This window comes from Nanorana parkeri, unplaced genomic scaffold (assembly GCF_000935625.1).
Source record: "Nanorana parkeri isolate BGI_ZX_2015 unplaced genomic scaffold, ASM93562v1 scaffold1871, whole genome shotgun sequence".
Classification (NCBI taxonomy): domain Eukaryota; kingdom Metazoa; phylum Chordata; class Amphibia; order Anura; family Dicroglossidae; genus Nanorana; species Nanorana parkeri.
In genome coordinates, this window is record NW_017308139.1 from 65292 (window position 1) to 89435 (window position 24144).

The window sequence follows — 24144 nt, forward strand, 5'->3', positions numbered from 1 at the left end:
ACAAGGGCCCCTTCCCCACAATCCTGGCCTGGTGGTTGTGGGGGTCTGCAGATGGGGGGATAATTGCAATCTTGAAGCCCATTTTAAAAGTAAGGGAGCCCCCTCATACTACCCCCAACGTGAAGGAGTAAGGGGTAAATAGAACCCCTACTCATACACAAAAAAAGTAAACAGTAAATAAAGACACTCAGATATTTGACAAGTACTTTAATAAAATACATAAATAGTCCCATGTTGTATATCCATTCAATCACGTCGCCCAGCAATGCAGATCCTTGTCAATCACAATAAATGACACCCACCAAAAGAAATAAACGGCCAACCTGCCCACACATCCACTCACACAATGACAACTCCCGAACTGCCATGTGTAATATAAGGAAAGGGGCAGGGATAGTAATGACATCATTGGCTAAATATGGCGACAGGTAAGTGAATGGACCGGGTGATGCCAGGAATTGCTATGTTCACCATTTGGATGAATGCCCAAACAAGCAAAGTTTTTTGTGTCCAAATACAGAACATAGAGCATCCTTACTAGTCACCAGTATTGTCTGTGGTCCCCCTGCAGCTGATCTTTTCCATAATACTGACTTACCATGACTTATTCTAAAATGTATCTCTGTGTGAAGGAGGCTATCTTGGTAGAGGCAGGGCTTTGCTTCTTTATGTCTGTGCATCCAGCAAGGAGAACAGTTCATAGCACAGAAGTGACATCCCCAAATCTAATTTCAAATCTCTACCAGTCAGAGGCAGCAGTGCCCTATATCTCACACTGCAGACATAACTTATCTCCCAACTGTCCCTCAATTGGGACTAAATCTGTCTGTCCCTCTGTCTTTTTTGTCTGATTTACAAATATTTATGAAACGTTCTATTTGCCTACCAAAATGTTTATTCTACAGTAAAACCTTCATGTCATCTCTTAATTATCTTGTTTGCTATTTGGAATAGCTAGGATAAAGGAAACGTAATGGTGGAAAAAAGCAAATCTGGGTTTAACCAAGAATTCTTGGGATCAGGGGCGTAACTAGAAATCCCAGGGCCCCATAGCAAAATTTACAGCGACTAAAAACAGCCAAAAATGATCTTTCAAAAATCGTGCAGAAACCACGGTGAAACGCTTCCGCCCTGGTGTGAATGGCGCCTGAATGAGGCCTAACACTTTAATACTGCCACACCAATGAGAGGCTGTGGAAAGGGGGATTATAAAAAAAATATAACGCTATATAGAACGCTAAACTGTAAATAAGCAATTTATGTTATAAATGGTTTTTACGCTGTGTTGGTGCATGTGTTGTGATAAAATGATACAGGCGTATATGTAATTACAACACAAGGTATCACAACGCACGGCAATGCATCACAAAGCTTTGCCATGCGCTGCCACAGTTAAATTCATGTTTTTTTACAAAAGAAAAAAATCATGCACTGCGATGCGTTCTAACAACGCACTGCAGCGCATGTGCCTGGCGTACACCACAATATGGTGCACGTGTATGTTATGCGTGTTGGGGGAGAGGGGGTTTGTGCTTTTTTTTTAAAATGATTTACACATTTTTTATTTATTTTTTAATTATTATTTATTATTATTTTACTGTTGGGGGGGGGCTTCGGGGAAATATTAGAGGTCTAAACAGACCCCTGACATTTCCATTTTGAAATAGAAAAAGACATTGAGGACACAGAGTCCTCAAACTCTTTTTCTGTATCCCCTGTTATCAATGAACAGGAATCCTCTATGAGTGTTCCTGTTCATTGATAACATGAGGACAGAGTATGTTTACTATAACCACAACTATGAATGAACAGGAGGTGTTGTAGATCACTCCCATTCATTGTCCTCAGTGTCTTTTTCTGCAGCCTCATCACTCAGTACAGAGGCTTCCCATTCATTCACAAACTGCTGATAGTAAGATATCAAGCAGATTCTCAATGGGGAAAAGCCTCTGTACTGAGTGCTTCTCCCCATTGAGAAATTCATGAATGAACTGGAGGGGATATAAATCCCCTCCTGTTCATTCATAACTAGGGACACATAGTACTATGTGTCCCCAGTTATTTACAAACACTGGAGTAATCAGACGACCTGTCAGTTTCAGGTAGGCAGCGGCTCCTCCGCCGTCCATTTTTGTTTTTGGATCCCCGCTGCCTCAGCCCATAAAAGCGGGCCCCATAGCGACCGCATCGGTCACTATGGTGGTAGTTCCGCCACTGGTTGGGATATACATTTTTAATGGTCCAGAAAACCATTAAAAATGGGGGGTGCAGCAGGGGTGTGAACACTGCCTGACTAAATACATTGTGCTGGAAGGTGTCCCCCTTTATAATTTCATAAAGTTGTTAGGTATCGATATACAGTGAATTGGACTGCAGATGTACAGAACAGGAGTGTCTAGGTACAGGAAGTGCACTGCTATTCTTCAGTAGGAATTTATAATAAATGGTATATTTTTCAGGATACTACTTATCAGAGCAGAGGAGTGCCTAGGCACCTTCACATGCTAGGAAGTGCTCTGCTGTTTTCCAGGAAGCATTGGAGACAAAAATGTAAATTTTTCGGGGTACTTCTTAGGCACACTTAACATTTCTAGATGTTGCCTTCTTAATTTTTTTAATTCAGTTCCACTTTACACACCAGTGATCCACCTCCAGGTGCACAAACACTATCACACTCACCAGATAATTCTGACCACCCAGTGGTCTTCAAACGCTCTGCAAAATTCTCTGGTGTCCGTTGTCTCCCTCACCACTGAATCACCAACAGCTGAAAATGATGAGTCTGCCCGATGTCTCTCCCAAATCTCTCTTATCCGCTCAAAATAGAAAACCAAGATGGCACATAGTGTAAAACTGCTAGATGATAGTTTATTTATAAAAATCAGAACACTTACATTTAAAAGAGTATTTCAGCGCTGTAAAAACATAAAATCGGCTTGTATGAGCTCAGCTCTGTCTCCTCCACTGGATTCACTAGTGTCAGTGTGTAGCTCCTCCCCTACGCGTTTCGTCCAATGGACTTACTCAACTTTACACACTGCCTCATTACAATACTTCCTGTTGCTTCTAAAATTGCTCTATAACCACATATCTTGGGTCAATTTAGACAGACACCATTTAACCCATCAATATGTGTCATCATTATGTGTCTAGACCAGCATTTCTAAACCTTTTTTAGTCATTGCACCCTTTAAAAATATGTGATATATGTGTGTTAATTTATATATATGTGTGTTAATGATAATTATGTCTGTGTATCAAACTGCTGGGCAATCAAATATCACCAGAGCTTCCCTATGATCATGTTGCTCACAGCCAAATAATGGTTCCCATGACTTGTATAAGGTGCCACATTTACCTGATTTTGCTGAAAAATCTTTATACAGCCCAAGGAAGGTGCAGCAGCCCTGGGTGAACAACCTGCATATAAAATGTAGGTCATATGTGTTACATAATATATTCAATATTTCAATTTTTTTCTTGCAGGCATTCTGCTGAAATTCTGCATGCCATTCAATGTTGGGCTCTCCGGTAACAAAGTACTTTCCGGTCCAAAAGATGTACAGTTTGGTTATGCCATTCAACAATTCAAGAATTCAGAGGGAAACTGGTAAGACACAATGCATAGATATTCCCAGGCCAAACAACTAGCCCCCTTGTTGCATTGCTAGCCTGTGTACTAACAACCAATAAAGCTGTACGGCCCAGCCATGGGCATCCTAGCTACCAATGGGGAACTGTTGTGTAGCACTACAACACAGAAAGAACATATGAATGAATGTGTCAGCCCCACATACATGCTGTATATTGTTACACAAAATGTTTAAACCAATAACATATTGGTAACAATATTTATATCAAACTGGTCTTATTTATTTACAACGTATTCCATTACAAACATTTGTGTAGTGCTCTCAATTTACACAGCGCTTTACATGTACATTCATATCAGCCCCCGCTCACAAAGAGCTTACAATCTAAGGTTCCTTAGAAGACACACACACAAAACATACACACATGCTAGGGCCAGTGTAGACAGGAGCCAATTAACCTACCAGCATGTACCTAGAGGAAACCCATGCAAGCACAGAGAGAACATGAAAACTCCTTGCAGGTAGTGTCCTGGCCAGAACACAGGGCATGCAATAATTTTGTTTAACCACATGCTGTCTGGCCGTTGTAATTAAATGGCCGTACAGCTGCTTCTTAAATGTGGGTGGGCGTTTTTAAACGGAAATCGGCTTTGAATTTAAACAGCTAGTCATGGCTGCTTACATACAAGCGTTCAGGCTTCTGTAGAGACGCCCCGATCGCTTGTAATATGCCTGCGGGTGTGCGCCCCCTCTGTCGCAGCCGCTGCTGGCAATCAAAAGCTCCGCTGTGCCCGGTGTGAGCCCGGAACCAGCACAGCAGCTCTGCAGTACACGATCTCCGTTTGATCTCCTCCGCGTCGGAATGCAGTAAGTGATGTGTATTACATCACTTCCGCATTCCTCTGTCACTCTCCGGTACAGAAACCGGAGAGAAGCTGGTGAAGCAGGTCTCTGCTTCATCAGCTTCTCTGGGGGTCCCTAGGTGACATTAGGGGTCTTAAAGACCCCTGATGTCTCCATAAAGAGGACCTGTCACTGCCAATTGGCTATCACATAGGGAGCTTGTTTGCTCCCTATGTGATAGCAATAAAGTTAAGTGAAAAAAAAGGTTTAAAAAAAATTAAAGTTACAAAAAAAATTAAAAAATTAAAAGTCACCTATCAAAGCAATAAAAAAAAATTAAAGTCCCCCGCCCCCCCATGCACACGCCAACATGCGTCAAGTCCACCTACGTGTGAAAACGACGATTACATCTATTGCGCCGCATATGTTACATATCGCGGCGAACGTCGGAGTGAGAGCAATAATTCTAGGGCCATTAATCACTGATAACACTAAACTGAGCGGTAAAAGCTTTTAAAGCGTCGGCTATGGTCAATTTTGGGTATGGTCGTTTTTTGAGATTTAGCGGGTGCGCGCAATTTTAAAGCTTGACATGTTTGGTGTCTATTTACCCGACGTGACCCCGTCTTTTATATTTTACCAAAAAATTGGGTAATAATAAATGTTTTATAACATAACGTAGGGGGAAAAAAAACCTGTAGTGGTGATTAAATACCACCAAAAGAAAGCTCTATCTGTCCCCAAAATGTTTTATAAAATTCATTTAAGTACAGCGCTGCATGACGGAATAAATGTCAGCCAAAGTACCGCAGCGCTGAATACTGAAAAATGGCCTGAGCAGGAATGGGATATAAACACCCCGGTCAGCAAGTGGTTAAATATTGGTTAAAAACTTCCTTCTTTCCTAATCTTTTTAAAACCTGTTTTCTCATAATAAGCATGTTCTGAGCATAAAACTGGAGCAATATTATAATTATAAAATGTCATAAACATAAAGCACCTATTAGATATGTCCATAACAAGTGTTCTCATGTACAGTGTACGGTAATTACTTCTAACATACTAATTTACACAGCATAGAGAAAAAGAATTACGGACAGCAGAAAAATGCATGGCTATAATATAAAATAGAAATTTAAACATAATGACATGGTCCTTATAATACCTAAAATGATGGGTAAATGTTTTTAAAGAGTTGTTCTGTACAAAACTGACTGATGAGATGGGTTTCCAGGTCCGCAGACATGAGAGAGTAGTGAGAGGTCTACAACAACCTTTTTTCGTATTTGTTTATTTAATACAGGTATTTATACAGCGCTGCCAATTTACACAGCACTGTACATACTACATATTCACATCAATGGCTGCCCTTCAGAGAGCTTACAATCTAAGGCCCCTATATCATGTGCACCACACATATACTAACTAGGGCCGATTTACACGTGAGCCAATTACCCTTTTAGCATGTCCCAAACTGATAATTAATGTAATTATTTACTACATCTCTCTGGGACTCTATTGGTGGGGTCTCTGCAGTTGAGGAAGTGGGTATGCACATCTAGTGAAGCCATTACAAGCCATCCTCCCTGCTGGATTTATAATATAGTTTACATTATGGAGATTGCCGCAAGATGAGCTTAAACATGCAAAGTGAATGGAAAATCCAGAACTTCCAGGTGGACAGCAACATAGTCGCGAGCTATGGTATGAAGATCTCTCTTCTAGAGTACCCAAGGCCTAAGAAGCCAGGAGCTGAGCCAAGTTCTCTATCTATAACAGAAGTATCTTGTTTGGGTGGACTGATCATTTTATAATAGATACGTGAAGGTGTGTTCAGTCTGACAATTTACTATAAACCTTTAGCCCATATCAGCTGGCAAAAAAACCTTAGATCTGTCACTGGTTGTTAGAAATGCTTGCATTCATTACTTGCACGACAACAGTGTTCCTCAACCTTGTTCAGTCATGTCACCCTTTAAAAGTGTGCAAAATCTGAAGGTACCCCAGTCTAAAATGTAATGGAGGGGACCCTATGCAGACACACAAAAAAGTGACATTCCCCTTTCAAATCAAGGGCCCACCTTCACATTATAGTTCCACTTTACATCAGGAGCCCCCCTTTAAATTAGAATCGTCCTTCACATCAGGAGCCCCCCTGAAAAATAGGTCATTTTGAAACATTCAACGCGTTTCAGGGGCAAAACTACTTCCCCTTCTTGTTACTCATGGAGTAAGAGTTGCTGAGCTGCAATAGAGCACTTTGTAGATGGCGGATTTGCTTTATAAAGATATTACCATTTCCTGACCATAGCCAGAGTCTAAGGTACTGAAACAAACCTCCCCAGGCAAGAATATTACTTTATGTCCTATAGACATTTTCCTGTGACATTTTAAGGGACTTTCTCATTGAAGTGACTGTTAAACAAAGTCTGGGTGTTTTTAACTTACAGTAAAGTCTGCAGGGGCTTTCATCTGAAAAACACATAAAATGTTATTGGGTTCAGCTGTTTTCCATTTGGTCGCTTTCGTAAAAACTCTTGACACATGTATAGAAAGACATGGCAATGTTGATCTCACTACTAGTGTTGTGGGACCAAACAGAGGCTGTGCTATGGATAATATGGATTTCTGTGTGAGGATATCTATGTGCCTTTAACTCTACAAAGCAGTAACTTGTACAGCGTACAACCTATAGCAACCAATTATTTCTATTTACTGTAGAAAATGCAGAAGAGGAATTCTGGTCACTTGCTACGGATTGTTGAAATTCATATATTTCCTTATTATAGGGTCCAAAATTCCTATGTTGTATGGCACACTAGTCCTGCTCTTCATATTTCTATCTCTCATTAAGGTTGTGACATGGCTGTCAAAGTGAAAACCCAATCCTACATATTTCTTAAGCTGCCCATACACTTTGCAATCATCGGACAAAACTTTTCGTCCGATGATCGAACTGTCGTATGATTTCCGTACGGCGGCCCCATCCTGCCCCGATTTTTACAAGGTTCAATCAGCTGTATAAAAAAAAAACACCTGGACGAATTGCGGTAATCGACCGCACATATTTTTGTTTGCACATGAGCAGTTTTAATCGTACTAATTTTGACGTATGGAAACGCCACCAACCTTGCAAAAATCATACGATCGACCGACGTTTTCTAACCTGCTGGATAGTCAAAAGTCCATCGATTGTACAGTATTTGCTGTTGTATACTGCCCATTAACCTTAGGAATATCGGAGGAAAACGCGATTGGATTCGAAAAGAGTCAGTCCAGGATCATTGACAGCTGTGAATCAGGATCTCAGCTGTATCTCCGGATCACTGATAGTGGTTATGTATGAATAAAGGCTGCAGAAAGGTTGCAGCTTACATTTATAAATTAGTTCTTTGCAGGACATAGTAATGACGTAGGGGCCAGAAGAAGTAGGGCCAGATTTAGCCCTCATTCACATGAGAAACGGCCGGCCTGTACAGATCCATGCTGCGTGCATGGCCATATCGGGCCGCTCCCGGGAAGGACAGGTGCAGCAGCCTGTCCTTCTCTATGAGAGTATGCGGGTGTCCGTGCGGGTGCGGGTGTCCGTACTCGTACTCTGACAGGATGGATCAGGTACAGTGCAAAAAATGCTGCATGAACTTTTTTTTGCAGATCACACTGGACCGGAATGCAGGGACTAATGTGCCATGCGTTCGGGTGCTGGTGATCGCACCACGGCCGGGGGGCGTGGCTGCGGTGCCATTGAGTTCTATGTACCGCCACGCTCCCTCCCGCCCCAAAACAAAGTGAGCCGGCCGGGTTGCGTTCCAGTGGCCGAACGCACTCTTGATGGTGTGACTGGGCCCTAAGGATCTTATCTTGACATCATCACGTTCCTTGACACACTGGACGTGAGGACACCAGGGGATATTCCACAGCCGGAGCGGCAAGAGGTGAGGGTTCACCGCCGCGGGACTGAGGATCAGGTGAGAGTATCTTCTTTATTTTAGACCCCAGACCAAAACTAGCACCTAACCCTTGCAGTGCAGGAGTAGCCCCAGTGCAACGGTTATATTTTTTACATGCCCTGAGTTCTTTAATGAACAGCTAACTCTATTTTCTCTCTGTTCAGGCTGCTGGTTAGCTCCCCTTGGAGTGGATTTCCTAAGAACCGGATGGGGGATGTCTACAAATGTCAAGTCGGTCTATTATCACCACCATGCAGTAAACTGAGCTTGGCAAGTAAGTCTTCATTATCTTCTTTAGCATCCAACCCACCATTTCCCATATGAACCCAAGAGTTCCTCTTGTATACATATCTTTATCTAAATGTCATTTAAATGTTTTCTGTTGCTAAACAACATGCTCAACTTATTTAGTGCATTGTAGAATGTGCTGTGGGCTTTTCTGTGAATACATTTCTAGGCATCACAGGTTAGAAGGACATTTGGAGAGTGGTCAGAGGCTACAAAATTAAAGTGGACCTGTAAAGTGCCTGAGCAGCACCTCTTCCCATAATGTGCAATACTTGCACTTCCCATCACCCCTTTGTCCAAAATCATGGTCATCTTCAAAATCATGGTGCTGCTTCTTCTGTATAGGATCTTCTGTATTTGTCCATTGGGCAGTCTGTGAACATGTAACTACTGCACATGTGCTATGGTAGGAATGGGAACCTTTTGTCCAATGGATAAACATGACCACATATCCATTTTTATGTTAGAGACAGATGTCTGAAGGCCACAGAAAGTATACCATGTAAACTGTGTTATGCCACTGCCACTTTTTGGTGGGCATGGTGAAAGGTAGGTGTTCCTAAAGGACATGGTTTGTTGTGAAACACCTTTTCACATCTTCCAACATGAGCTTCCCTTGAGGTGCTCAGCATTCATTCACATGACATCTCAGAGCTGCAAGAAAACAGATACTGTAATCAGAGGTCTGAATGAGGAGCAGATTGCTTTATAATGCCCAGCACGTGTCACTGGCAGCAAGTTCCACTCCGATGGGGTTCTTAATAGAGGAGTATTTCCATTCAAGCCCACTAACCCAACATATCTTATTAGCACTAGCTGGGGAATGCTGGAGTTACATTGTGCCAACACCTAGCTCCATTCTTGGCATCTTACACACATCCATACACACAAAAAAGGAGAGGCATGCAAGATATCTTCTGCAAAAAGCTCTATTGCAGGTTGTTTTTTTTTTGGTAGGGGGTTAGTTCCACTTTAACCAGTTGAGTCCTGGTCGTCATTTTAAAACGAGACTGGGATAGTGCCCAGAGTCAGTGGTTCTCTTAGGTCCTAGCTGGCACTAGTGCGGCAACCACCGTCTGGACCAAGATCCAAGGCTAAGCCCAGGGGCTGAAACGATCAGCCCCTAGGCTTCCTATACACAGCGCTCCATAGGACTACCAGTAGCAGGTCCATGTGGTCACAATGCTTCCACCCAAAACATATATTTTATTTTTAGGTAGTGGTTGGGGAGTTCAAGCGAAACTCCAGGCAGCTATGAAAGATAAAAATGCAGCTTTTGTAATAATTAAATGTATTTTTTGAATGCAAGAAATGCATTCTGAATTGCACTTGGTATCTGCTTCTTGCAATCCCTTGTACTGCAGAGTTCAGACTAGGAGAGGGAAAAGCAGGCTAGAACCCCTGACCGATTTTTATGTCAGTCTGTGTCCCTGAGATAGATTTTTCCCAATGAACTCATTGTCAGCAGGACAGGAAGCGAGGGTAAATATCTCTCTATCGGAGCCCTGGATAGCAGTAAAAACCAAACAGGAATTGTAATCCTTCTCCACTCTATTCAAAACTATAAAGAAGAAGACTTTGGCTTGACATACACTTTAAAGTGGACCTTTACCCCCTTTCACAACAAATCACATCAGCATGCTGCTTTGCATGCTGATACAAAATCATCTTACATTCATTAGTTAAAAACAGACATATTTTCCTTTTACTTACAGATATTGTTTTTCCACTTCCTGGTCCTCTTGGACATTAGTGATATAATTGTGCCCAAGGTTACATAAGTAGAGCATTGCTGGGAAATCTCATCTACAATATCACGAGATCTCAGGGAAAGGCATTTTCCTCCCATGAGATCAGGGGTGGCCAAACTCCGGCCCTCCAGCTGTGGTGGAACTACAAATCCCATAAGGCATTGCAAGATTCTTACAGCCACAGACATAACTCCCGGAGAGAGATGCATCATAGGATTTGTAGTTTCACCACAGCTGGAGGGCCGGAGTTTGGCTACCCCTGCATGAGATGATGTGCATGGCCACATGTCACATGTGCCAGAGTCCCAGGAAGTAAAGGGATATGGATTCATCTGCCCTTAGTAAAGATGGCCACTGTGAGAAGAATGGGAAATAAAAGAAAAATAAGGAATGCACAGAATAAAAAGCTGACAATTATCTATAAGTATCTGTTTGTAGATTGTCATTACTAAACTGTCTTTGTTGTTATTTTAAAGAAAAGGGTAAAGTTCCTCTTTAAGGTAAATGAGCCAATGATGGGAGCTAATGCACTGATATTTTAACAATGAACTCCTCAAGAGACATAAGAGGGTGGCATGTGATTCAACCCACTAGATTCCATTTATAACTGAAATTTTGCTTTTGGATGGAATGACCCCCCTACTAATCATTTTACTTGTTTCCTTTAGGTGCCAGTATTATCCCAAATGTAACTGAAGTGAAGGAACAAATGAACCTTGGCCTAACACTGATAAGAAATGAAAATACTGGTGGATTCTTAGTAAGTTCAGGAAAAGTTTGTATTAGTTGTCACTGGCCATTGTTTTGGTCAATAAATTGCAGTGCTTGCGGTGATTTTGACATTTTATTCATGCAAAGCTATAAGTCAATCAAATGAAAAACAATGCATTTCTGAAGGGTTACGAGCAACTCACAAACAATGAAAGAACAATATACATCACTGAAACAAATACATGACATATAGTGTGTAACCCAATGCTTGCCAGGCCTGCTGGTGATTCTGTATCCAACATATTTAATGAGCCAGCTGTTTCCTCACATGATTTAGTAGATGAAATTCCATGGCCAGTATTTCAGACTGCTGCTATTATAGTCAGATGTCTTCAAAGGCCCCATTCTTTGTGCATCACATCCAGCACATGACCCATTCAGGGCTGTCCCTACACTTTTCACTGCTGAGGTGGGAGGGATTGCTTGTGGTGCACATTTTAGGGGGGTTGGATGTTGGGTCATCAGTGCATGGGCGAACTGGGAGGATGGTGGTTGTGGCACTGGTGTCCCACTCAGCTCTTGGCAACCTGTGATGTTGAGGAGCTGGGGGGGGGGGGGGGGGGACGGGGGGGGGGGGGGGGGAGGCCGGCCAGAGCGTCACAGGTTGCTAAGAGCTCTAAGCAACCTGGGACACTCTGGATGGAAAGGCCCCACATGACCCAACGAGATGCCTCCTGAGGCAACCACCTCTAGCTGCCTCATTATAGGGAGAGCCTTGGACCCATCTGTAGCAAAATTGTTAGAATGCAGCAAATTCTTTCAGGTTCCAGGCTGCTCATAGACATATGACAATACCCTGAAGTAATGGGTGATCATGAGACAAAAGGGAGATTCTAAAAAAGATTGCTCATAAAAAATATATTTTGCAGATGAACATGCCCAAAAAATGGATCTGTAAAACTGAATTTTTGGGGCCCTTTTTTACTTTTCAAGATGATTAAATGATTGTATGGAACATGCATGTACATGTACTGGAGGCATCATTGTTATGGTATCTAACACTTTGATATGGATAGTCTGTATACAAATTTTCAGGAGATGGGTTCTATACTGTTTCTGAAAAGATGTTATATATATGTTCACACAAAAGGTCCATTCATTCTCGTTAGTATTATTATACAAGATTTATACAGCGCCAACAGTTTGCCTAGCTCTTTATAATGTAAGGAAGACATTACAATCACAATACAATTCAAAACAAGATGGTAAGGAGGGCCCTGCCCCTGAGGGCTTACAATCTAAAACCTAACTGGCAACATGTAGTAAAACATCCAAGCTTCTACTGACATGATACAACAAACCCCCTGGCTTCCTATGCTAGTCTGCAACATTTTATCCTATTTCCCAGTGTCAGCATTCACATATTGCCATATTCTGTGTCAGATAGATAGATCCCGTAGGTAGATCCCACAGTTCCTATTGTTAGTATGCATATGGACCCCCAGAGCCACTATGCTGCAAGTTCCTCTAGCTGCCAGAGACTTAATTGTGATAGACGTCCCAGCTATATAAGATTACCTAGTGTGAGTATGTATCAAGATCTCCCATTGTTGGCAGGGCCAAGCTCTCATCTATCAGCGTCACTGTGCAATAAGACTTCCTAACTTCTGATGCCAGTACAGCAGGAGCCTTCCTTGAATCTGCTTTAAAGTTTTGCAACACACTGCAAAAAAACTGACTTTGAGGACTCAAATTAACAAAGATAATATACAATAGATCAAAACATGATAATGAAAGCAAAAATGTATACAAAATAAGGACATACATGCAGTCTCTCTAATAACTATCAATAGATTAAAAAAAATAAAAATTGGAACTAGTACGATGAATGGTCTAACACTGAGCCCTGCAGATCTTTACTAAATGCATAGTAAATACCTACTGACCATGATGTTCTTTGTAGTTGTGCTGAAATTAAAAAATTTCCATGTGTACCTAGCTGAAAAGCATAAAGTGAAAACCTTATGGCCCATGGATGTGTTGTTTTTCTCCTGAAAACATGTTTTTACAAAGATAAAAGTTTCTGATAAATACAGATCTACTTACTGGATATGTTAATAGCAACAGACTTTGAATTACACATTCTATTTGGGATGAAAATGTTCTGTTGAAGGTTTTTACCACTTCCTCAAATTCAACCTGTCCAAAACTGAGCTTGTAATATTTCCGCCTCTCCATGTCCCCTACCCTGACTTCTCCATCACGATCTACAGATCAACCCCTCCCGTCAAGCCAGGGTACCTGGTGTAATCCTTAAAGGAGAACTATGGGGTAAGTGTTTTTCCCCATAGGTCTCCTAAGGGTCACGGGAGGACATAAACTAGCATCCTCCCGTGACCCAAAGCTCAGTATATCGCGAGCTACAGCTCACGGTATACTGAGCCTGCCGCAGCCGGGACTGATCCCGACATTACTGTCGAGATCCACCCAGCTGTGTGATTGACAGCTGGCTCTACTTATCTAGAGGCAGAGCCAGCGGTACCCATCCCCTCCCCCGTCCGTTCCACCAGTCAGCGCTGGAGGATCGGAGCGGGGAGGGGGAATCCCTGCAGGGAGCCGTGGGTGACAGTCACGGCTCTCTGCAGGGACATGATCGAGAAGTGAGCGAGCGACGGTATGCCTTCGCTCACTTACCGTTCTATTGAGCCGACGTGTGATAGATTCATTGTCACACATCGGCTCGAACTATGAGATTGAGTGAAAATCACTCACTTCATAGTTCTCCTTTAAATATCATCTCTCCTTTCAGCACCACATCCAAACACTATCCAAATCTTGCTGTCTCTATTCACTCCCTTGTAATTTCTAACCGTGACTACTGTAACTCCCTCCTTATTGGCCTTCCACTACACAGGCTACCCCCCCCCCCCTTCAGGTGCTGCTGCCATACTCATCCACCTTACCAACCGGTCATTGTCCGCCACCCCTCTCTGCCAATCTCTCCATTGGCTCCAACTTGCTCTATGAATAAAATTCAAAATACTAACAATAACAGACAAAGCCATCTACAATTCTGCCCCAAAGTACATCACCCACCTCATCTCAAAATATCACCAAAACTGTCTTCTCTGCCTAACTCAAGACCTGCTCTCCAGCTCGCCTTATCACCTGCTCCCATGCTCACCTACAGGACTTCTTCAGAGCCTCTCCCATCCTTCGGAACTTCCTACCCCTGTCTGTCTGCTTATCTTCTACTCTCCACCATTAGCTAATCCTTCAAAATTCTTCTCTTTGGCGAAGCCTATCCCACCGCAACATAATAACTGCCCTTTTACTTCTTCCATTAGCTCATCCCACTCAATAATTACCTTTTGTATCACTTGCCCCTCCTACTAGATTGTAAGCATTCATGAGCAGGGCCCTCCTAACTCTATTGTACTGAAATTGTATTATAACTGAACTGTCTCCCTCCATTTTGCAAAGCGTTGCACCAACTGTTGGTGCTATATAATTCCTGAATAGTAATAATATTTATTATTCTAATTATATTAACAATAATATGTTCTGTTTTTTTGCAGACATGTGGCCCATTATGGGCCCAGCAATGTGGAAATAATTTTTATGCAACAGGAATGTGCTCTGATATAAGCCCAACATTCCAGGTCCTCAGAAGCTTTTCTCCTGCTCTTCAGAGTAAGTATAACATTGTAAAACATTACTATTATTGAGGAAATTGCCATTGTCATGTGAGATGACCCCCAAGTGGGCTCATGGGAATACACTTGACATGCCCCAGTCCATTTACTTCAATTAAGCTCCTTGGCACATTCCATTCTCATGTCTGGATCCTTGGCTTCCAATGGGATAACACTTATTGGCTACTTTGATTTTATTTAGGTTTTTTGGTTGTATTGCTCAACAGAAACAAGGGATAGAGGGTGAAGGAAACATGATACCTAAAAACACAAAAGTAACGTCTCTGTACAGCAGCCACCCAGGTTTTCTTATTGATAACAGCGTGTGAATGAGCAGACATTCCAATCTACAGATCAGCATGAAGGTTCTAGTACGTGCTTTCCACATAAGGCCAATTAGGCTCCACTTACCCTATGTGGACAGCTACATGTGAATTTTTTGTCTCTTCAGTATTCAATATGCACAGAGTGTGCAGAGTGCCCAGCTTATGCTGAACAGTCTAGAAAAGCAAAGACTTAACAGTCCAGGAACTTTCCAAATTCAGCTCCACCAAAGAAGAGCCCTGGGGAGGAAAGAACACCCTGGAAGGTCCCTCTAATTATGTACCACACAACTGAGCAAACTCCTAACTGATTGGCTGGAAAGGATACATATTCATCACATATTCACTGACCCTTCCCAATTTGACTACTGGAGCCTCCTCAACAGAAGCAGACAGAAGCAATCAATGACTTGGGTTTAGGAACAACAACAGAGTATAGAAAATTAAACAAAAGTCAGACTGGGTACAGCCTCGTTGTATCTAACAGACACAAAATAAACTAGGGACGCCCATGTAGGGAGGATACCTACATGGGCATAATCAGACACCCAGAATAATTTGTTATCCATGTCAACTAAGCTTTACAAATATTGTGAGTCAATGAACGCTTTGCAATTGCTCCACATGTTCATACATCTTATGGCCCAGTTGTACCCCCACCTTGCTATTTTCTACAGAAATACAGCCCTGCTGCATATACAGTCATACATATCTTCAGTGGTCCAACATGCACCCTGCCCCCAGATCACCTTTGTTGATTAGAGCAGTGTTTGAGAGACATGCCAGACCATTGGAAAGCTGAGCTGCTGCTTTGAGTGAGAGAGACATGATGTGACCCTCCTATGTACTGCCAGCAAAGGGTATATCAACCCTTCCTGCAGCACTTATCAGATAAAAACAGCATTACTGGCAATCATGTTTCATCTTCCGCTAGTTTGGCCACTAGCAAAGCACTGTAAAGCATGCTGATGGGTTGAAAGGGGATGTCTTTGCTAAAACGTAGAGATGGATAAAGGTAGAATAGGACCCTAGGCAAGATAACAGCTTTGGCCTCTTCATCCCTTCGATTGACATCAAAGTATAATGTAATAGACAGAGAAAAACTGCCCCATTTCCATTGCCTGTACTGTAACGGCCTCATCACACTCAGTTGCTTATAAGTGCACCCTCCCTTTTGACAGGTAGGTGCACAACTTTAACCAATTGCACTATCCCCGTGGTTTACTAAATAAGCATGAAGGTAGTAGTGCAGCCTCCTGGATATCTCACTCTGCTGAAACTGTTTAGATATTTGCTCAATCCGAGTTTTGTTACATTGTCCACATATTTCTATTTGTCTTTTTTTTGTTTTCCAGCATGCACATCAGAAATTGATATCGCTATTGTATGTGATGGATCAAACAGCATTTATCCATGGTCAGCAGTTCGAAACTTTTTGGAGAAGTTTGTTGAGGGTTTAGATGTTGGACCTACAAAGACTCAGGTAATTATAACTGTCTAATATTTTCTATGTGACACCTATATTCTGCACTGTACTGTATCATGGTACAAAATGAATGAGGAAACAACTTTGTTCAGCAGGTGCCATCATCCATACCTAATTACTATAAAACATTTAGAAAATAAGACATCTTAATCAAAAAAGTCTGAAGGCAGCAGCAAAACTGCAAGTCATGAATAAATTATTTCCAAGGACGATCGCCGTGGACTGGAGAGAGTAGCATTATAAAGGCTGTAAATTACTAGCAGTGTCAGGCACATGGATGGTTTGACCTGGAGATGGAATGTTAGGTATTGTATCCATACAATGGGGATATCGTTCATTAAAGTGACACTAAACTCAGGAATTAAAACTCAAAAATGAATTCAGTTACCTTAACTTTTTTTTTTTAAATGTATTTTATTTGTGTATCACTCAGCTGTAGATCCTCAAATCATCTCTGAATTGGTGCTGACACTGTCCTTCCTTCTGGAGGGTGGCTACTTTTGTTCCCCATGGTCCCTGTGTGTGTTGTAAAGTAGTCACCGCTCCAAGCTCGCTCCCGTGATGGACTGCAATCTCAATACAAATGAGTAAACTAAACACATGAGATTGTAGTCCATCACAGAAGTGAGCTTGGAGCAGTGACTACTTTAAACCACACAGAGGGACCATGGGGAACAAAAGAAGCCACACTCCAGAAGGAATGACAGTGTCAATGCCAATTCAGAGATGATTTGAGGATCTACCGCCGAGTGATACACAAATAAGATACATTTGTATTAATAGTTAAGGAACTTGAATGTATTTTTAAGATTTAACTCCTAAATTGAGGGTCACTGTAAGTTCCACTCAGGTGGGGAAATAATATAGCCACATACTGGAAAGTGACAGTTGGCTGACACCCTTCATGCTGGGTACATAAGTTACTTTATATTACAGAGCATGTAAAATTGGGACCATCCCAATGTGGTCAGGAATAGGAAGATCTCCCCCTGAGAGTACTAAAGAAATACACAAAGTCAGGGTTATTTATAACTGAAATATTACTTTTGTGTGACGTAACCCTTTCAGGTTTTGGTTTGGGAAGCGATGACTCTGCCTTCTCAGCCTACCACCCCCACTCACAATATTTTCTTTCCTGCTCTAAGAAAGCTCATAGAACCCTGAGCGTTTACATCAGAAGACAGTTTGGGTCGGTAGGGTGTGATTTGAAGGAACAAAGTAGATTTTTAATTAAAGTGGCAATATTGTATGTATGTTTTTTCTATTTTTGTCTATAAAAGTCCCCACTCCAAAGACCTTCATCCTCACTCTATCTCTGCGCCATCACGGAGGTCAGTTATGATTTCGCAAACTTGTTTAGGCCCAAAGGTTTTGTAGTTTTTACATCATATATGGTAAGACTTTGGCCTTATGCTGGTATTGTTTGTACCCCACAACAATTTTACAACATAATTACATTAAGATACGGGGCAGACTCTGGCAATCTCTTAAACATAACAAAAGTACCTGACAGTCTCTTGTAACATCTGGGGCAGTCTCTTGGAACATAGGAACAGTCTTTTGTTAAATGATGGTGCTGAAAGTTACTGGGGTAAAACAGGGATCCCAACCTGAAATAAGTCTTTTCAGGGAGGTGCCCTTCTCATTTCTGGGAGGTGCCCAGTACCCGACTTTTCAGAGGGGGTGACACCAAAATGACTGTCATTCATTTTGGTGTCACCCCTCCAATGGTAGCACCCAGGTTCGGGCCTAACCCTCATTGTGATGCCACTGCTATATTGATCAGATTATTTGTGTCAACAACATTTTATTAGTATGAATAGCAAACATTCTCATATGTGCTGAACTTCTGACAGTTGCGTCTGATGTTTGCAGGTGAGTCTGATACAGTATGGAAATTTTCCAAGTGTGATGTTTAGAATGAACCGCTACACCAATAAAGAAGATATGATGAAAGCTATATCTGGTACCTCTCAAATGGGAGGAGACCAGACAAACACCTTCAAAGCAATTGACTTCACCAGGTATGACAACTGTGTATTGACCTGCAGTCATTTCTGTGGTTGATGAAGGTTATATTATATGTAATAATGAGCTTTTCATGCAGCTTTGTGCTTTTTTTTACTACCTTTGTGCTTATTTCCGTTTCCTAAAGCTGGGCATATATTTTTTTTTGTCTTTTCGATTTCCATATCCTTGTTAAACAGCATAGATAGGGAAACTCCCCTACAAGGCTATTGCATTCTGACAGCAACGGGTGTGCTGCTGTCAGAATACCCAAATAGTGACTGCAGATGATCGACTGTCTTTCCAACATTTTTTAAGCCAGCTCTTTCTACAAACGTCGACTGGAAAATCAACTTTTGCCAAATGTAGGGGCATCAACAGCACTACCTACAGCTTGAATTTCATAAAGGTTGTTCTTGGGATGCATCTATACCGATACTAGTATCAGTATCAGTGCTGATACTGAGTATTTGGGTGAGTACTGGCCCAAATGCTCTGATACTTACCCCGATACCGAAACATCCGGTCAGAGGGAGATTTCCTCTGACCAGCAGTGCCACGAGGGAACATGGAGCTGGCTTTCCGGCCCATTAGAAAGCTGTGCAGCGGGTAATGACTCGCCATCCGGCTTCCTGATTGGCTGGAAAGCCGACTCCATGCTGTTCACCGGCTAGATGCTGATTGGTTGGGAAGTCGCCTCCATGCTAGCTGAAGTATCGGGGAACAAGGGACAAGACAGAGCGCCTCCATAGTGTAAAAGTGTAATTTATTTGTACAACACGCAAATAAAAATGTACTTACTGTAAGTACATTTTTATTTGCGTGTTGTACAGATAAATTACACTTTTACACTATGGAGGCGCTCTGTCTTGTCCCTTGTTTCCTAGATCGATGGTCTTTTTGACCAGTGAGAGCTGCCTTTTGAGTGTTTAAGCCAACTTCACAACCAGCCCATCTTGCAACCAGAGGCGCCGGTATTGTTTTTTTCGTAGCTGAAGTATCGGTATCGGTACTCAGTATCGGCAAATACCGCAATATAAATATCGGTACTCGTACTCGACACCGAAAAACCAGCATCGATACATCCCTAGTTGTTAACAATATTTCCTGGAACAGAAGCAGATAGGACAGCATTCTTATATATAAAACTAAGTTTTCTCTTTAAAATACAGCCAATTTTCTGTAAGCCCTCTGTACTATATGTGCATGTGTTTGGGCTTTATTTTGTTGTGTAATTTACTATTGTAGAAGTTGGTAACATTTGACCTGAAATACACGCTTGTAAAGATTTCTTGCGTTTTATGGGGGTATGTTCATGTTTTTCTCTCATTAACATTCTACAGTACATCAAAGTTCTCCTGTAAAATCATAACTCAAGGATTGCCCATTAAGGTGACAGTAATTGCTTGGTTCCTCTGTTTACATTTATATGTATGCCCTTTGTACAGCTTCCCAGGATGATAAGGATATACAGTGGTATTATCCTATTATGTCAAATATATATTCTGAAATATGTGTCTTGTTTTATTTTTCCTGTTATGGTTATCACTGAAAAATCTTTATGTACAAAGGGCAATGTGAAATTTGGTGTCATTAGGAATGCAATGATCAATAACAGACACTCCCTTTGATCAGGTTGTGGAGTGCCTTACCGGTGTATGACAATGAATAAACACAAGTAAAAGGAGTTGTAAAGTCCCAGCGTATACTATCCTGTTATAACATCAGCATTGTATTAGGAATACATACTAGAGTTGTTTTTGATAATACAATCAAAGCTTACTTGAAAAAATCCCTTTTCTGTAATGAGTGCTGCCTTTTGTCTGCCCATCACTTTCAACAACTTTCTGGATTCCCAATGTGCTTTGCACCTCTTTCCCTGCTGCTTGATGTGATGCAATCTCCATTTCTCAAGACTGCATATCCCATCATGCATTGCATCCAGCAAGCAATGATAATGTTACATTGTTCAGATGTTGAGTTGTACTTCAGAAAGCAGGCTCGGTGAGAGTTGTGACAGAAGTAAGTACATATTCACAGGGCTGAGTGAAATTGTACCATTGCCTTGAGGAAGTACATCATATGTGCATCTTCAATAAGTAAGTTTACAAACTTCTAGAATGATATGGTTATTAGGAGAGGGATAGAACTTAGGGAATTTCAGTATAGCCATACATTTTTTTTAATTTTTTTAATTTTTTGACCATAGATACCCTTTAATATCAATGCCCCAGAGAAATAAATGGTTTATTATTGAAAGGAGGACTGGCATGCATTTTCAGTGAGCACAAATTGTGTTTTATTAGTATAAACTTTAGAATAAAACTTTTTTTAGTTTCACGTTTGATGTCCCAAATTTCTATTTAAAGTTTGATGTGTTTCATATTATCTATTAAGCTAAATAAACATTCATTCTGCAAAGTCAAAACTCTCCACTTTCGTAAATCAACCCCATTGTGTACATTTTACATTGGATGAAGCTATCACCACTAACTAAATATATAATTTCTCTCTTTAGGCAGTCTGCATTTTCTGCTGAATATGGAGGACGTCCCAATGCTAACAAAGTCATGGTGGTCATTACCGATGGTGAATCTCATGACAACGCAATACTAAAGGACGTCATCACGCGCTGTGAAAAGGATAAGATTACACGATTTGGCATAGCGGTATTTCAGAAATCTCTATTTATTTTGATATATGCTGATTGGGTCTGTGTGGTTCAGTATGTATATTGTATACATTTGTATAGGTAGAACTACAGCTCTTAAAAGGAATTTGTCACACCCGCCACTACCTGTTTACCTCTAAGAACAACAATGAAGTATTGAGTATTGGTTCCATGGTAGTGAAGATGAATCTGTTCAGATTTACTGCCACTGTAGATTCAAGTTGGACTTTAGGTTACTGTTGTCTGATACTTGTTGCTTTAGTCTGTCAATGGGACACCGGAGATGACTATTGACCACTTTCAGAGAGCAATGTGCAGGAGAGGTTGCACAATTTTCACCAATCTGTTCTTCTCTCTACTGGTGTCTACAAAGAAAGATGTCACATTACTACTTATGTGCTAATTGTTTTACATTAATGATAAACTAATTGAAATGATAATATTATACAGGGGGTGCCAAAAAATGTATACACATTTTAAGAGATGCTATCTATCTATTAGTTTTCAAAGTTGAATTGGATTACGGTAGCAATGTGTATTATGATGTTCGCTCAATAGATGAACATTTCAGTGTGATGTAAAACCAACTGATTACCTTTGGAGACCAATATCTTATGCAATATTCATTTGAAAGGTTGGGAATTTTTCATCCAACTCTTACAATTTCCTTCACACCACTTTTCACAATCTATGAGGAACTCATCCAACCTGTACAGATCACTAGGTAGGCATTTGGAGTAAAGGAATTGTAGCCTCTTTCACCCTAAGTGGAGTGGCTCTGTAAATTTAGTGTTGCTAGAACTGTAAGCAGTCTGGCTGATTTGTAGTCTGTGATCATTTGGTCATTCCTAGGTGTTCTGATATTATCTGAACCTACCTGTAGTGGGGTGTGACCCTGCCACAGAGTGGGGCAGCTAATAGGAGAACACTGAGGGTGTCTATGCTTTCCCAGCCAATCACTGGGCATTTCATGGCCAGTAGTGCATGCTGGGGAAGTGAATAAATACTCAGGAATTCCCATGTGTTCATGACAGTCCGCTCCTGGGCCTAACCAGGGGGTAGGATCATGTACTGGTTGGAGAAGATGACTAGACCACAGGTCTGCAGGAGGCCAGGTGTGGACCTAGGGGGGTCTGGAACTATCTGTGAAGCAGAACCAGAGAAGTCGTTTGACTGCTGGAGGTGCCAGGTAGGCCAAGATAGCATGCGACCCCAGGGAGAAGTCTGGTGTCTCTTACAGGGAAGATTTCAAGCACATTCTCTATCCAGCTGTGGTTTTATTACACAGTGTCATGCTCTGCTCAACTGAAATATTCCTGCACTATGGAAGCTGGAAGGGATTGGTTAGTCTGGCGTTTATTCTTGGGGTAGCCCTATACCCTCACTTCTAATTTTGGCTGTTCTATAATAAAGCATCTCAAAAGTACTTAAAGTGACTGGCACCCGATTTACTGTTCATATCTCACAACCCTGCTAAGGATCCACCCCTGAGAGCGAAATGTTCGCCCCCCCCCCCACACCTCTGGGGTACACCACATGCTTTTGGGGGTCAGGGGTCACTACAGAATAAAACATTTAGGGGTCTTGATTCTTCCTTAATAATTGGTTAGATAATTTATTTAGTGATTTGCGTTTCTCCTCAGTGATATGTAAGGCCTGGAATTATACTAACAAATGCTGTTCTCACCAAAACGTTTCTCTCTTGTCTGTACTTCCTAAAGGTATTAGGATATTACAATAGATACAGCATTGACAGCAAAAACCTCATTAATGAAATCAAAGGAATCGCCAGTGACCCCAAGGAGAAATTCTTCTTTAATGTGTCAGATGAAGTTGCACTTTTAGATAAAGCTGGAACCTTGGGAGAAAGGATTTTTAGCATCGAAGGTAATATTTTAACCGTTTCTCATTTTTATTACTAAAGGAAATGTAAATATTAGGGATGCACCGATATATCGGCCGCCGAAACATATCGGCCGAAAATGGCACTTTTGGCTAAATGCCGAAAGTGCCATTTTCCTGCCAATACATCGGCGCATACCAGGTTTCTCTCCTCCCCGCTGGGCGCTGCTCTGTGTCCCAGCGGGGAGGAGAGAAATTGACAGCCGGCCGAGTGCTGTGGGAGGAGAGCGATGTGAGCGGCCGGTGTCTCTCCTCCCACACCGCTCAGCCGCCTATCACAGTCCGGCAGAGCGGTGTGGGGGCAGAGACAGCCCACGCTGTCACAGGAAGCTGGGCTCTCCTCCCTGCTCCACTCGCTCAGCCTCCTGTGACAGCGTGTCAGAGAGGAGAGTGAGTACAAACACTCAGCGATCCCTGATCGTTGAGTGTTTGTAGATAATTGAGGACATGGCATGCTTACTATACCCTGAATTATGAATGAATGGGAGTGATCTACAACACCTCCTGTTCATTCATAGTTGTGGTTATAGTAAACATACTCTGTCCTCATGTTATCAATGAACAGGAACACTCATAGAGGATTCCTGTTCATTGATAACAGGGGATACAGAAAAAGAGTTTGAGGACTCTGTGCCCTCAATCCCTTTTTCTATTTTAAAAGGGAAATATCGGGGGTCTGTTTAGACCCCTAATATTTCCCCAAAGCCCCTAAAAGTAAAGTAAAAAATAAAAATATTTCATTAAAAAATGAATTAATAAATAAAAATAAATATTAATTTGAAAAAATTAAAATAAAAACATTTTTCGTTTCGGCCTGACAATTTTTTTATTTCGGTTTCGTTTCGGTTTTTACATTTCTATGTTACATCCCAGTGCGTTATTTGAAATTTTAAAAAATGCCTGTTACAGGAGGCTTTCCCAACT

General features: G+C 41.6%; 1 protein-coding gene across 1 annotated transcript in view; it reads left to right on the forward strand.

Moving 5' to 3' along the window:
* ITGA2 (integrin subunit alpha 2) overlaps positions 1 to 24144 on the forward strand; it is a 100651-nt gene that overhangs the window by 29746 nt on the left and 46761 nt on the right. Inside the window, 8 exon segments of the mRNA XM_018571932.1 lie at positions 3487 to 3610; positions 8551 to 8660; positions 11094 to 11185; positions 14715 to 14829; positions 16510 to 16637; positions 18516 to 18664; positions 21166 to 21316; positions 23040 to 23205. Of these exon segments, the coding sequence (XP_018427434.1) occupies positions 3487 to 3610; positions 8551 to 8660; positions 11094 to 11185; positions 14715 to 14829; positions 16510 to 16637; positions 18516 to 18664; positions 21166 to 21316; positions 23040 to 23205 (1035 nt within the window).